Consider the following 17,048-nt stretch of genomic DNA (forward strand, 5'->3'; position numbering starts at 1 on the left):
ATTTACCTTACAGCACCACTAAATTTTTAATGTTTTATGAGTAACTCTTTACAAGTAAACTCTGAAGTGTATGTTTTATTTCTTGTTTTAAACTGTCAGCGATCCACTTTGGTTTATAAAATTAAGCTTTTTTTTCTCTTTATCAGTAACCTCTTAATTACAGCCCCATGAAAGTACATGAATTACATCTTGTTAGGTCTATTACAGTTGTCCATATACCCTTAAATTCGATCCCAATCCCAAAGTAATCTCTTCATGACTAATTCATCAGTTTTTAGACACAGAGGGTTCTTGTGGGGAAATTTCTTAATGGCCAAGCAATTATAGAATACAGTAATGCTGAATAAGACATCAATAAGTGCTGAATAAGGACTTCTAAATGGCCCTAATGCTACAACTATGTATCCTAATAACTAGTTGACCGTGAATACTTATACCTTAATACAAAGTGTTACACTTGGCACTAATCGCCTCCCATCTTGAAGGGTTGGGAAGCGAATTCCTCAGCTCCAGCCTGTGGTGTGGCTCCACATTATACATCTAAAGTCAGACATTAACTCATCACCATAATCTACTGAAATGGCTTATAGTTTACAGTTAAACGGCTACTTCATTGCTTTTAAAAGTGGGGGAGCACAAACTTGGAAAATTTAAGATTAAGCTGTTTTATATACGTTACAAATTTTGCTGCTTTTATTCCATTCTTCATATTTTAATCTGCCTCCTATTATCTTTTTTTCACTAAGTAGCCCTTATAATAAATCGAATCATTGTGTCCGATTTTAAAGCTTGTCACTGATTAAGTAAATTACCATCACACTCCTTGTTTGTTCCCTGTTCCCCTTTTCATCCTATGTAAACACAATTTACATTTCAACCAGAAGTCACATTTTTTTCAGATAAAGGTGAGAGAAAACACACCAGACAATCAGTGACAAGCTTTAGAATAGAGAATAGCCTTTATTGTCATTGTTCGTTGTACTCTGTACAATGAAATGCAGTCTTGTCAAGAGAGGGGAAGGCTTTTAAAAGTGTGTCAGCCTTGTTTTAAGGGCAAATATTTGAATACCTGTCACTAAAATATTAACCTTTCAGGTATTTCATAACATTTTTTCTGTTTAACCTCTTTATTCCCCTCTCTATTTTATTTAAGTGTTGCATCCATGTATGTGTGGACTGATGCATGTTAACACAGAAATGATGCATACTTATGTGAAAACATGAAATATGCACAGCCATGCACGCACACATACACGCAGAGGCGTACACACACTCCACTAATGAGGATGGAAATCTCTCCCTCTCTCTGCTGTCATCCCTGTCTATATCTCTGCCACCAGCTGTCACGCAAAGTAAAAAGTTTGAAGCTTTGTCTTTTATCCTTTCTCAAAGCTGGACAGTGCTAGACAGTCAAGCAATCAAACACAAAGTCAATTCTTACCATCATTTCAGTCCCTCCGTGCTCCTCTTCAGAACACCCTGCCCTCTTCTTGCCATACTCCTGTTCATTTCAAGTCACTTTAATTGAACCTTTTCCAGTAGATAACTACCAGAAATTGAGTTTTCAGTTCGTAGTATAGTGTAGACACACATATATACGATGCAGTGCATTGACAGAGAGTGGACCTTCACCTGCCTGTGTTTAATGTGAAAATGTTAAGCATCGGTTTGCGATAAGTGTGTGTGTGTTTGATGTTAAAGCTGATGGGCAGAGACTTCAAAATGCCACAGTACTTAAAAAAAAAAAAAAAGGAATGATGGCACAGGTGCACACACCAAAACTTGAAGCCGGAGAGTGAATTCATCTAAATCCAGTCACCATAAACTCTTCTCCACAAAGACAACATCAACAAATCATAGATTTAAATCATACTGTTCACGGTGAGGTCTGTAGATAATCCAGAATAGCAGCAACACAGATTCTGCTTTTGAATTATTTCAGTTTATTGGAGAAATCTATTCAATACTGTGAGACCCTCAAAGAGAATTGCATTCAATCCAGCTGGATTGGGGAAGAGGGAGAAATGTCAGAGACAGACACCAGAAACCACTGAAACACTAAAACTGAAGAAATCTGCAGAGGTATGTTACAAATTCAACAGCCTTTAATGCAGCCCAATCTTAGCTTCCACCTGCTTCATCATAATGTGAAGATTTTTTTCCTCAAACAGTTCTTTAGGCTCTCTGTGAAACTTAGAACAGAGACATACACATTAGACAAGTCTCTCTCTCTGAGATCGCTCTACTTCTTCCTTCTCTGAGCTGCTCTCATGGGGAGGTCAGCGGGGTAACAGAAAAGCAGCCCTGTGTGTTTACACAGAAGAATCTCTGTTCATTTTGGTGTCTGACCCACATCAGCTGCTGGCTCAACTACTAACTGTGTGACTCTGTGACACTTTGCCACACTTCTTCCTGAGAAAATACAGTTAAAGCCAAACACCTGTTCCTTTTTTTGTCTTGATACGGTTCTCTGCTAACCTTGTTTGTGTTTGTGTGTCTGCGTTATTTGCAGTGGAGCGATGCATGAGTGTTATGCAGTCAGGGACACAGATGGTAAAGCTGAAGGCTGGATCCAAAGGGTTGGTAAGGCTCTTCTACCTGGATGAACATCGTTCCTGCATCCGCTGGAAGCCCTCACGCAAGAGTGAGAAGGCCAAGAGTGAGTATGCGTGCATGCACACACACTCCTCTGCATCGATACACAGATTCAAAATAATATACACAAACTATTTTTGCATCTGTCCTTCTGTCCGGCTTTCTATCAAATTATGGTATAATTTCTAAACATCGTGGATACATTTAATGGAGAAAATCTTCTTTATTACAACTTTTTTTCATAGTTTGTCTAAGTTGAAGGTGCACATCAAGAAGTAGCACTGTACAAGCCTTCAACCTAAGTGACCATATGGGTGATCTGCCTTGAGTCTGTGCATGCGATTTCAGAGTAAACATCTGTGAGGCTCAGGCACAAAAACAAATAAAACAGAGGACCTTAAAAGACTCCTTCAGACAGATTTTTTTTTGGGCCTCATTTGCACTATGGTCCAAAGATTTGTACTGGAGCTTAAATGTCAAGCACACCAATCCCCTGACATATCAAAAAATTGGATGTTTTTTTAAATGTAGTTTTTACAGGCAACCATGCTATGCTTTAACCTAGTCTATTGGTCAAATGGTTGCTTTTGTAACTCAAGAGTGCAAAATAGTGACTGAAAACAAATGCTGAGAGGAGTTGACCAACCAGAGAAGTTCTGGGAAAGGTTTCTTTGTTGAAAAAAGCTCTTTTGTTACAGTGAGAAATACTCACGATTGAAAGTAGTGTATATTTTTGATTAAAAATCAGAAATGAGCAGAAGTATTTTGTGTTAAATCAAGTGATTTGTGGACCCATCCATCAACCCCAACTCTGTTTGTAGTTTCTTTGTGGCTGCTACCACAAGATGCCATATGACCAAAGTAGAGTGCAGACATTTTACAGTTGCAGCATGAGATATATCTATTAATAAAAATCAGATAATTTCTCTGTTTCATGTTCTGATTTTTCCCATTAGTTGCTCAAGTCCACCTCAAATTGCTGGCCTGCCCCTTTAGTTGCTGAGGTGATTGTCCTTCTTAATTTTCTATATATGAGGAAAATGTGGACTTTAAAACATTCTTCATTCTACATTATATGACTTTTCAGCTGGTGGAATAAATATGTGGTACTGCTGCATTTTGCGGCAATAGTTTTACAGCTTGTTTTGCAAATTACCACATTTTGTGCAACATCCTCCTTGTTATATCCAAACGACAGCGAGTCGCATTCCCTTGCTCGTCTGAAATTGACGCTGTTGCCATATTTTTCCTTATCTGATAGTATATAAATACGCATGGTGAACGCAGTGGTTGGGAGGGGTGGATTAATGATGCATTCGCAGTGTGTGGGAGAAAAAATAAACTCAGTCAATTACATGCAGACAGCTTTATTTTGCCTGTGCAATTTATGTTCGGTGGTTACAATAAAGCCATTTTAACCATTGTACGTGGAAAAACTTGTGATACATAGAGTATATTGCTCACCGCTAGCTCCAACAAGACTGTGCTATAAAGTGCTACTATTAAAGTACTGTGTCACGCATTACTGTAATATTCTAAGATTGCTGCATCTTACTATAACACACAAATGTTTTTATCTCAGTGAAGTTCTCTTAAAAAATCAGTAGCTGACCAAATTTTGCACAAAGGTACATATTAGGCCCCTCAATGTTCCTATGTATATTATGGATACAGATATTATGATATCAAAATATTGCCTAGCTACTGCATACCAACAGGCTAAATTGACCTGTTTGTTTTTATACATCTTTAGCACCCTAGGAAAGCATTGTGTCATTTTTATTTCACAACAGTAACATCATGTTTACATACCCAAAACTTGAATTGGCTGTGATATATCATGACATCATTATGCTGCATAGCTGCCTCCTAACAATGGCCTAAAGAAGACCAAAAAATATTGCAGCATTCATTAGATTATTAATATGAATTGCTGAATTTGGAAAAAACAAAAAACAAATCCTAAAATAATGGCATTGGTATTATATATTGTTATTTACACCTGTGTAACTTGTTGGAAAGATTGTGATTTGGTTTAATACAGAAAAAAATAATCTGCTATGGGTTGAAACAAGGCGCTTTTGTTGTTTAGATCTAAACAAATGAGAGTGAGATTACAAACCCCACTCTGCTCTTTGCATGCCTAATTGTCTGATCACGCAGATGTTGCACTATTAGACATTGTACTGTTTCTAGTACAATACTCAACAGTTAAAGCTATAAAAAGCTATCAACATAAGATTATTTCTACTTACATAATAATAGCACTAATAATACTTTTATTTATTTATTTATTCTTAGCACATATCGTGTTTCAAAGTGCTTGACAAATTGTGGCCATTTCCTTTTTCTTTTTGCAGCGGTAAACCTTTTTTTTTTTCCTGGAATGTCTGTTGAAGTTTAATAATCTGAGTTTGCCACATTGCTCTGGCTCTGAGAGGATTATCGTTATATGTTTCACGGCCCCCTCAAAGCATCGTTAGCACTTTTTTATTTTATATCAACCCACTGAGGCATACATCTGTCTATGGACCTGTCCTTAAATGTGTACATGGCAGTGTGTGTGTTTGTGTGTGTCTGTGAGTAGACTGTCAACATTAGATAAGCCTCTTAGATACTCTCCATTGACATGATTAAGAGAAACACACAACAGCTGCATGAATATTTCTTTGAAAGTGTGTGTGTGTTTCTAAGCAGTATCAAAACAAGGCGGCCATATTGTTACTTTCTGTCATACTGTAGCAGGATTTCAGAGATGAGATAATGTAACAGGAAGTGACATGGTAAGAGTGTGATGGTGGATAATTTTGGAATGGATCATAACAAAATTGATTTTAGGATGAGTAGAGAGGCAATTCATTTAATGAAAAACTCATCAATTCTTTAATTAGTCATTTAAATATTATGCTAAAACAAAAACGTTTACTCTTCTGAGTAAAGGGCTTTGTGCGTTGATGAGAGTCATTAACAAAACATTTTATAGACATAAGGAAAAAAGCAGCAACTTGAAGTGATGCATTGAGTGGATTTTAGATTCAGCAAAGGTCATAGTTTACTGCAGGCACTCTCTCTTTCCTCACAAAGGCACAGACTCATAGTTAGCTGGGTTTATACTGAAATCTCATTAGGCTGTGATATTCTGCAGCGTATAGGAGCAGCTTATGTTCTTTCTCTGCCTTTATGTATTTCACATAAAAGCAGTGTGTGAAGGAACTGGCATCTTTTTAATCATGGTGATTTTTCAAAAAGCTTTTCATGTTCTTTTCATGTTATCCCTTGTTTTATGTTCTGCTGGCTTTGTGTTTTTGTCATTATGCTTCTGTAGGTTCTTCTGTTTCTTGAAGTTAAAGACAATTAATTTTGTTAATCCATTTTTTTTCAATTTGTCAGCAAATAATGAACTTTAAATTTTCCATCCTGTCTCTTCCAGCCCTCAAGCCCATTCAACCTTATTTAAGAATTCGTCTTTAAAAACTCTATTCTCTCCTTATTTCTCTTCTCAGCCCCCACCTGATGGTAGATTGCAGGTTTTATCATGTTAAAAGGGAGTTCTTCTGTCCTATAGTCACCAAGTGTTTGCTAACTTGAAATAGTGTGATTGTTGGGGTTTTCTCTTTAATAATTTAGGGTCTTTACCTTGGAATACAAATTGCCTTGAGACAACTGGCTCCATATAAATAAATTTAAACTGAACCAAATGCATATAATTTTTTATTGATTTTTTAAAAAAGTGTTTGGGTGCTGCTTTTTTAATTTTTTCTAAAGATTAAACATCAATATTTTATAGTACACTTTAATTTAGAGCAAATGTGCATTCACGGGATAAATGTCTGTGTCTTAAATGTAAACAGATGGCATAACTCTATCACTTTTCTATATATATATATATATATCTATATCTATATCTATATCTATATATATATAGATATAGATCTATATCTATATCTATATATATATATATATATTTTTTTTTTACCAACAATGTTATACCAAAGCTTTAGTTTTTATTACTATAATACCTATTATACCAACTAACTAACTAGCTACTTTTTTTTCAAAAGTTTCATATCAGCAGCCTTTCATTTAAGTTGTTATTCAGTATTAACTAGAGAGACAATTATTAATGATACCTAAAAGCTGCCTTTTTAATTTATTATTTTTTTCCTTTCTTTCCATCTTTTCTTTTCACTATCAGTCACCATCGATTCACTGTATAAGGTGACAGAGGGCGGCCAGTCGGACATCTTCCATCGGCATGCGGATGGCACCTTCGACCCTGCCTGCTGTTTCACTGTTTATCATGGAAACCACATGGAGTCCCTTGACCTGGTGACATCAAATGCAGAGGAAGCCAGAACCTGGATAACTGGTCTTCGCTACCTGATGGCCGGAATCAGTGATGAGGACTCTTTGGCCAAACGCCAGCGTACACACGATCAATATCCTTTAAACAAATAGCTACAGAGAAATCATGAACATTGGTTTTCTAGGAAGGAAAAGAGTTTTGTATTCATATTTTTTTAAGTTCAGAAGGAAACATTTAATCCTTTAAAATAAACCACAATGCACAATTCTTCACCACAATGCAAAGTATAATTGTTTTCCTTGAGAAAATAACTTTGCATTCATGCACGTCGTCAAAAAAATTATTTCTACTATTAAAGCCGGCAATCAGCATATTTTTGCCTAAACTTTTTTCATCCATGTTTGTCAGTGTTTCCTATTAAACAAGTGGAAATGCAAAAAATGATCCTGACAATTTTTATAAACCTAGAAACATAAAACCTACGTCTTTTTCCTTAATGTGTGTGTGTCTCACATGGATGAAGCAGACATTTGAAGAGGCCGATAAGAACGGAGATGGCCTGCTAAACATTGACGAAATCTACCAACTTCTTCATAAGCTGAATGTCAATCTGCCACGCAGGAAGGTCAAGCAAATGTTTCAGGTTAGAATATGAAACCATTCCAAATGAATTTATATAATTTATTGTATATAAATATTTAGGTCAACATAAAGGTTTTCCATTTTAGCACATTAGAGGAGCTCAGCTGTTGTAATTATTATGCCTGTGTGTAATTCAAATATATATGTTAGAGATATTTAGTAGTATTTTAGCCCTCATGCATGAGATAATTTTATAGGAAAAGAACATTTTAATGTAAGAACAGTAGTGATAGTGAGGAATGTACCGGCTGCAGACACCAGGAGTGTCAGTCTCATTTTTCTTCATGGGGCAAATACAGCCCAGTTTCATTCTGTCTAAATAAGTTTAAGTACACAATTATTGCAATTTCAACACACCATTTTCAACTTGGTTTTAGTTTCTCTACACTAAAAAGCAATGCAGCAACAATAAATTATATGCGAATTCACAGATAATTTCTATTATTTTTTATTATTATTTACCTTTAATGGATCAGTAATTTTTATATCTTTATAAAAAAGAGACTGTAAATACAGTTAAACATTCACATTTTATGCCCTCCTCATCTGAAATGGCCACATTTTTCAAAGCCATTCTGTGGGCAGGATTGGACCCTCTTGTAGCCCCCCTGCCACAGACTGTATATACCGCAGGCTTTTCTAATGTTAATTATTGTGTACTTTAGGAACGTACAGCATTAAAAATAAAGCTCTTACTTTTAAGTAGAGATGGCACGATACCACTTTTTTATGTCCGATACCGATACCGATATCATAAATTTGGATATCTGCCGATACCGATATGAATCCGATATAGTGTTTTTTAATCAACAAAACTGTTTTTTAAATATCTTGCTGCATTTTGTATAAGTTCATACTCAAGTTTAAAACAACAACTACACTAAAGCTATTCTGTTATACCTGTATGCAAAAAAAAATATTTCATAGTTCAGCAATACTGATCAATCTAATAAACTTAAACCTACACCATCCTCCCTATTCTGGTATTTTAAAGAGTACTTAGCATAAATATTAAGCAACCTAACTAATAGGGTTCCAACTCCCAGCAACAACAAAAATAAATAAATAAAAAATAGGGAACCACCCCTCAGCTCCACCTCATGATGCTTAATCGACGTAATCAACCTTAATTTGATGCAGTGTGAAAAAAAATGCACAGAAATCAATTATTTTTCAAGAAATATTAAATAGATTCAACATCTTTCTTCAACAAAATTGCAGACTGCACAGATGGTACCTTCCCAAAGGAAAAAGTACTATAGCTTACTAGGGTATATATATTAGACTTAATAGTACTATATACAGTAATTGACTTCTATTCATTTTGCATCAAATTAAAACTTTGGGTGTCAGATAATTATTTATTAAAAGCTAGACATTTTAAATGAGAATAAGAAAGAAAAGTATGTCTTAGGGCATGAACAGTGAAAAGGGGGCACAATCGGCCCCCCTGGCTAAACTTTGCTAGATCCGCCCCTGCACAGTTACCAGCCGTCAGCTACGTAGAAAAAGATCCTGGTGTAGAAAGTAATATTAAATAAATTCTAACAACAGCTTATCAAGCTTAAACGTGCTGCTGTTGTTCAGCCGCTGGTTTCCTCTTTCTGGTGCAAAGTGGGCCAAAAGCAAACTAAGAGACGACGGACTCGCGACAGAAAAGCCGATCAGCTGATCATTAAGCAGTTTCATGATTGAAGTAGCAGCAAGAAGAGGCAGTCGCTCCATATATCGCTTGTTAAGCTTAACGCAGGAATGCTTTACAAACATTCAGAGATGGACTTACACACTTGCTTTACTTCTCTCGGGGATAACTTTGTCGGAGATGAAATGCCGGGTTGCTAGCGAAGCTCCAAATGCTATCCAGACCACCGACAGGTCCCGCATGCCACAGCCGCTCTATCACGTGATGCATACTGCTCCGACGTGCTAACGTTCTGAGGCGAGTTACGGCGTGTTGCAAGTTTTGTGAGGTGCTTTCGTGATATTTAATGGATCGGATTACATTTTTTATTTTTCTCCGATATCCGATCCAGTAATTTAGGTCAGTATCGGACCGATACCGATACGTAATATCGGATCGGTCCATCTCTACTTTTAAGTACCACAAAAACAAACATAAATGACACATGGTACTCCCTCCCCAACAAATGTATCCAGCCACAAAGACATCAGAAGTAATTACAACAATCTGACAATTTGTTAATTAACTGGGCCGATTAATTAATTCTTGCATCCCATCATCAAAAAAATAAAACTCAACTGCTTGATTGCCTGTGTAGGTGTCCTGGCACAATAGGCAACTAGGACCACAACTGTCAAGTTGCTCAGGTATGACTACATCAGAGAAGTGTTGTTGTTCTCTCAATTTAACAAAAACAAAAACTCAGCTAAACCATACTTAATGAAATCATTGGTGGGCCTATTGCTCAGATGTAGAGGCTGAGAAATGGTTTCAGTGCCTTTAAGCTTTTAAATCGCTCTTCATGAGAACATGTTGTGCGGTAAATCCCTATTTAAGCCAAGAATTACATCACTTTTTAAAATAAATCTAATTTGCTGATATGAAAAATCTGAACAGTATTAACCCCTTTAAGCCTCCTCTTCTCCAGTCTTTCATTAGTTCACAGATGATACAGTGAATCTCAAAATGTTTCATCCTCTCACAATGGAATACATGGAAAGTGTTCAGTCTCTGCATTTAGATTAGAAAGAAAATTTCCTCAATATATCTTTTTCCAGTGACGCACCAGGAGACATCATCACCTGAACAGCTTTTGGTGCTTAAAATATCCAGAGTCTGTCTGTTTTCTGTCCATGTATTCCAAGTCAATCACAGTGATTTCTCCTTTTCGTTGTGTGTAGATTCTGTCTATGATCGAGTCCCCAATGCTCACAGTGAACTCATTATGGGATTGCGATGGAGGCATTAGCTAGTATTATTAGATTTAGTGTCGAATGGGCCTCCGTGAGATCCAGGTAATATGAGATGTTGGTGGAGCGTGGTGGCAGGATAGAATAAGGAGCGAGCCCAGCTGTATATGTCCCCTGGAAACATCTAGTGAGATATGAGTTTCGGAAGAAAAAAAAAGAGAAAGTGGTAATGTGTTTATATATAGAAAAAATGCTGGTCCATGGTGTCTGCTTGGTGCTAGTGTGAACCTGTGCTGTATGAGTGTAAAAGGATGAGACAGTATGCAGCTACCGTGTGCACCCCTGCACAGTTTAAGACTATTTGCATGTTGGTAGGATAATAGCTTTTCAGTTATAGGACATGGAATATGTAACTTCTTGCATTATGATCATTTGGATCAAATATCAAGGAACATATAAATTAACAGGTGGGAAGAACTCATGGCACTTTTCATACTGCAGACAAAATGTCACATTGAACTACAGCTTCACTGGGAAGAACAAGCGCCAACGGTAGATTTATTCAGAACTGAAGAAGATTAACTTAACATAACACAGAGTACAACAACGTTCAATTGTAATAGTTTTAATTGTGAAACAATGAGCAGAATTTCTGTCTCAGCGAAGCCTTGTGCTGATAATCACACTGCAGAGCTTGAGTGTGCATGAAAATAATAGGCTTTCCAAGCTATCGTCATATCGCCAATGACATATCACTCTGTCATCATCACAGGAAGCAGACACAGATGATCAACAGGGCACTCTCACATACGAGGAGTTCTCTGTCTTCTACAAGATGATGTCTCTGAGACGGGACCTGTATCTGCTGATGATGGCATACAGCGATAGGAAGGACCACCTGACAGTTGAAGAACTGGTCAACTTCCTGCACAACGAGCAAAAGGTGCGCCAATCGAATTCTCAGCAAAGGATGTTAAAACCCATCACAGTTTTATAATGAGAAGTCCAGAGTCTCAAAAATCAGCTCTCTTAATTTTAATTTGGCCTCAGAAAAGAGATTCATTATATTCCTATTCACGCTCTCCTTGTTGCTCCAGTGTCTAACTCCCTTTGCCTAAGCTGTCTGCCCAGAGGAATCTGCTCCACTAAGCCAATGTATTGCATCTAAAATTGGTTTGTGTCATGGGAGCACTTGGCTTGTTTTATATGACTTTTCTATGCTCTTTTTCTTTCTTCTCAAGGTTTTCCTTTTTCTTACAGAGTTTTTACTTCTCTTACATTTCAATGGTGTAATTTTTCATCACGCCCCATTTTTTGTTCCCATCCTAATATACTCAGGTTAATATGTTTCTAAAATTGAGCTGCTGAATTTAGTACAAAAATGGGAAGTAACACTGACTACCTTGACCTTCTAGACTTAAATGAAACTGGGTATTTACTGCCTTTCAAATGCTGCAAATATAGGTCTTTTCACATTTTCTGTTACTTTTTTTCTGTATAGATGACCAATGTGACTCCAGAGTATGTTGCAGAAATCATTGACAAGTTTGAAGTGTCAGAAGAAAATAAACAACAATGCGTTATGGGGATTGAAGGTAACTTTAACTTCTTTATCCTCCCTTTCAGAGTTTTCTATTTGCATTTCTAAATCTTGGACGTTGTCAGCCTCTCTCTTTCCTTCCCTGTGTTTGTCATGGCACATCATCACTTTGCAACACCAATGCTTATACTTTTATTTGCAATTAGTTTTCATACTCTTAAGATCAAGACCAGCTATTGATAGAGTTGATGTCATTTTGGTTATTTGGAGGTAACAAAGGGGCCAGTTAAAAAAAATAAAAATTAAATTATGAAACATTATATTACCCTTTGTATGTCTCCAGGTTAAAATTCATAAAAATATTTGACATTCATAAACAATTTTTCTTAATATTGGCTGTAAATTCCAATCCTCATAATAGAAATTCTATAAACTGCTAGCAAGAAATGATGGGAACTATAAAAGGAGGACCGTGAATGGTTCTGATTTTATCTCTGAGTGTCATTTCAAGTATCATCCCATGTACTCAAAGGGTGACCTTAAAGGAGGAGAAGGCGTGAGGATGGATGAGGACAGCCAAAGTGTGAAAATTGGCAAATCAGAATGTGGGTGGTGGAAAAGAGAAAAGTCAGTGAGGCCAGAGTAGATGAGGGGTGGGAGGACAAGGGGGTAAGGCTAATCTTGTCGTCTGAGGCATGAAGTCCGCCATTGTCTGTATGTCTGGCCAACCAGATCGGTATTACCGTGTTGCAGCTCTGAATCATAGGTGTCCAAACAGAAGTCACAGGATGTACATGTTTTTCTATGGCATGAAGAAAAAGATGTGCTGTACAGTTTTTGGTCTCTTAACAACTGTGTTTCCAACAGATGTTAATATTCATGCCTCCAAGTGTGTTGTTACAATCTAAACTTAATCTCAATATACCATGGTCAGGCACATGTGATCAATCACCAAATTTATGCTACATTTTTTTAATCTCTTTCTTATTTTAATCCCCCTCCTCAGTCTGCTTCCCCACATTAACTCTCTGCTTCTCCTTCCTTCCTTCCTTTCTTTTCCTTATTTTCGCTTGCTCTTGGTATTCCTGTCTCATTTCTTTGCATTCTCGCTGGATGAAAGGAAACTTTCTTCCTTCTTACTCCCCTTCATGCTGGACCACCCCCCCAAAAGTTAACAATGTGAAGTATATCTAACAGTGTGGCTTGAAACCACAGCGCTGTGGTTTTTAGAGTTATTTGTGATCCATTTGTAGTTTTGTAGAGACTGACTTGGTGATCAAGAGATGTGGGTAGAAGTTCTGAAATAATCCCATGGATTGTTATTCAAAAAAAGAAAAAAACATTTTACTAGTTTAGGAAAAATAAAGATATATATAAAAAGGGGGGTTAGTCTATTTCACACAAAAGCTGTAAAACATAACTGAAACTATGGTTTCAGTATGGATGTTTATTTTTCCCCTGTAATTTCTTTTGTTAATTAAAATTCATATTTTTCTTTCAGGTTTCACAAATTTCATGCGCTGTCCAACGTGTGACATTTTCAACCCATTGCACCATGAGGTAAATCAAGACATGGACCAGCCTCTGTGTAACTACTTCATCGCCTCCTCTCATAACACCTACTTGACTGGAGATCAGCTCCTCTCCCACTCCAAGACTGACATGTATGCCTGGGTGCTGCAGTCTGGTTGCCGCTGTGTAGAAGGTAAAGATATAGCTCTATTTAAATGTGTGATCTGACCCATTGCACGGAAGACATTAAGCATGTAGGAAAAAGTGAGAAAAAGGAAGGTAAAAATGTTCAAATGGATGATAGATGACTTCCATTACACTACATCACTGGGTCTACTGCTTAATGGTTCATGCTGTAGAACAGTACCCTCATTAATGTAACTAGTAACACCTGAGCCTTTCATATTGTAACTAATCAGTATGACTGCAGTGAAAATGTAGTACCGTAATTAGACAAAAATGTTTGGTGGCTCATAATAGTAAAAAATGATCTTGATTTCAGCATGTACTAAATTATGTTGTTTGTGTGTGTTTTTTCTCACTGCATGGATCCTTTTGGGGACAAAAGAGCTTCACCTCAACATAAAACACAATCTTACAACCTGTAATATCCCAACTGGTCATAACATTCAAAAACATGCAGAAGAGCTGTGAAATCAAAGGTTATTCAAATACATTTTCTGTTTCCCATATGGAAAGTTGAACCGCGATAACAGACTAAAAACTCACAGCAGTAGCATTGTGTTGCTGTATTTTCTTCCGAGGAGAGAACTGTATATAAATAGTTTCAGTATTTATGAATCATTGCTCCTTCTTCTCCTACAGTGGACTGTTGGGATGGTCCCGAAGGAGAGCCGATGGTCCAGCATGGCTACACTCTGACCTCAAAGATCCCATTCAAGTCTGTCATAGAGACCATCAATAAATATGCCTTCATAAATAACCAGTGAGTCAAAACTTCTCTGTGTTTATGTGTGTGTGTTTTTTAATGTGTGTGTCTGGAGGAGAGAGACAGAGTGTTTGTGAATGTTTAATGGATACTAGACACTTCCATTATCCTATTATTAGTGATGGGATTTCCGGCTCTTTTTAGAGAACCGGCTCTTTTGAATCGGCTCACTAAAAAGAGCCCACTCTTTCGGCTCTGAACCGGCTCTTCAGGTTGTTTTGTTGCTTTCACTAATTTATTATTAACAATAATATAAAATTATGCACAAAAGGAATTAGTAATGTAAAAAAACTGGTTTTATTTATATATGTTTATATATAAATATATGCGGTGGCCCCTAGACACAAAGCACGTACAAACTCCAAAACACATTTCTAGCATGAACTGAACTTCCAAAGCAGCTACCTAGATCACTTAAATTACACAATTGAAAGCATATGTGTATGTTTGTGTATTTATACACAAGCACTCATATATATTCAAATAATTTTAAAAAAAAGTTCATTTACCTGTTATTACCACACACCAAATCCGGTCGTTGGTACTTGCTGGCTTGTGTAGCCACTAGGTAACAAAAGTTCAACACTGCGCCCAGCATCCTGGAGCACTTCTGTTGTCTTTTGTACATATTTTGAGTTTTTATGTGCTTCAGAGTTTGTACGTGTTTTGTCTCTAAGGGCCACCGTAAATATACTTTTATTTATTCACGCCACATAAAATATAATAAATAAATCATAAAATACAAAAACCAACTATTCATATTTCAACTTTTAACTATTTAAAATTTTCAGCTTTTTCCTTTTACAAACTTAAAGTGAAACAACACAAAACACTGCAAACTACAACACAATTAAATATAAATTAAAATATGAAAACAAAAAGAAGATGCATATTCTCTGTCATATAGGCCTGCACGAATAAACTTTCTGAATCCTTTATCATCTGCAACTGAAAATAGTTGTGGATGATCACTATACCTTTCTAATGTGACGTTGTTGTCCCTGGCTCTTTCTCTCTCTTTCCCTCCTGCTCTGTTCCTGTGCTACTGAGTGTAACTACCGCCCCTCACCCCTCACCCCAGCATAAAGCACAAGGCTCGCATGCTGACTGAAGCAGAAACAAAGTGCGAGAGAGGGTGAGAGAAAGAAAAAAAAAAAACCCACGGCTCGCGATAAGGAGCTCGCGTCGTTCACGTCAAAGATCCGGCTCTAAGAGCCGTTTTGTTCGTGACCGACACATCACTACCTATTATCCCATTATTTTAGTGGGGGAGAAAACAGCTTTGAATACTAAATGGAAATTATGTTTGGCTTATTTATCCTTCAGTTTACTCACTAACATGATATAAACATAATTTCTGTTTTTCACACTGTTATAACGAAATATTGGTGATTACAATGAAAGTTTCCCCAGAAATGTTTATATACGAAGTTGCAGAAAGTAGATAATTAGAGAACACTGTGATTCCTGGCACTGAATAGCACCTATTACCCAGCCATCTGTTTAGCAGCACTTCCTCTAGCTCCCCGAGGAGCCACGGTTTGTCTCTGTCAGGTCCAACATTACCCAAACAAAGTGTTGAATGATGCAGCTTCCTGCTGCCACATTGGCTCAATTTGACATCCAGTATTGCAGCTTCTTGTGATGGCAGCGATTGTGTTATAAAACCATTTATCTGTTTCTAATAAAGACGATATTGGAGTACCCTCAGTTTCTGTAAGTAAACAAAAAGTGTGACTACATTTGGCAGCATGTTGAAATGTTTGGTAAAGTTAATTAAAAGTTGTATGCCTGTTCTTTAACTTATTTTCAACTTAACTTTGTTCATTTTTGAGACATTGTTGGCAGAAATATACAGCTATTTTAAGTTTAAAGGGAACAGATTGACGGCATGTCCTATTCAGAGTTTGCCTGTAACTGTCTACTTTAAACCTTTAAAATTCAGACCTGTATAACTACTATGTTACCCAGCTGGATCAAATATTTGTAATAATGGGTCATTATCCGTTTGCATTGTTAAACACCGTCTGATCAGTTTTGCAGCATTTTGCGTACTCTGAGCAAACAGTATAGCCCCTACACATCAGAACATGTCTGCCCGCCTGAGGTAGATGTATCATTTATTCAATTAGATGTTGGAATGTTGTTTTTCTTAACGATGGAAATAATACCATGATTATCCACTTACATTTTTCCTGTGGTTTTTCAGGCCTTCTTATGGTCCTGAGCTGGTCAGTCCATTTGTTTTTCATGAATGTACTAGATTGTTTATTTGGCCACTCCTGAAGTTTTTGCTGCCCTTTGCACTTTGCATTGCATTTTTTTAACCTCTTGCACTACCATCTCTTTAGGCCCCATATTTGAAAATCCCCCCCCCGACCCAAAAAAAAATAACGTACATAAATGAATTATCTCCAGGATTTTCCTCTAACTGTTAAAACCACCCTGAAATTGTTTAATTTTGTTTTAGTTACTTTTTGAGCTTCTGTAAGTAATTCTTAAACAGGTAATGTCATGGCACTGGGTGATCCAGTGTTTATGTAATTGGACCTGTTTAATTCCGATTCATTTAATATTCTAAGGTTTAGTTTCTGTTTGTTGTTGTATTTTTGCTATGTTTAGTATTTTTTTTT

At 36.8% G+C, this 17,048-nt stretch overlaps 1 protein-coding gene across 6 annotated transcripts in view; it reads left to right on the plus strand.

The window, feature by feature from the left end:
• The window catches only part of plch1 (phospholipase C, eta 1), a 71,705-nt gene that overhangs the window by 28,813 nt on the left and 25,844 nt on the right, over window positions 1–17,048 (plus strand). For all 6 annotated transcript variants that reach the window (XM_005937911.3, XM_005937912.3, XM_005937909.3 and 3 more), the window contains 7 exons: window positions 2,513–2,659; window positions 6,791–7,034; window positions 7,415–7,544; window positions 11,187–11,357; window positions 11,916–12,009; window positions 13,456–13,659; window positions 14,292–14,412. In XM_005937911.3, coding sequence (XP_005937973.1) covers window positions 2,513–2,659; window positions 6,791–7,034; window positions 7,415–7,544; window positions 11,187–11,357; window positions 11,916–12,009; window positions 13,456–13,659; window positions 14,292–14,412 — 1,111 coding nt within the window. The remainder of the gene's footprint in view (window positions 1–2,512; window positions 2,660–6,790; window positions 7,035–7,414; window positions 7,545–11,186; window positions 11,358–11,915; window positions 12,010–13,455; window positions 13,660–14,291; window positions 14,413–17,048) is intronic.

The sequence above is a fragment of the Haplochromis burtoni genome, unplaced genomic scaffold, assembly GCF_018398535.1.
Source record: "Haplochromis burtoni strain Fernald_Lab_line unplaced genomic scaffold, NCSU_Asbu1 Contig_216, whole genome shotgun sequence".
In the NCBI taxonomy this organism is placed as follows: domain Eukaryota; kingdom Metazoa; phylum Chordata; class Actinopteri; order Cichliformes; family Cichlidae; genus Haplochromis; species Haplochromis burtoni.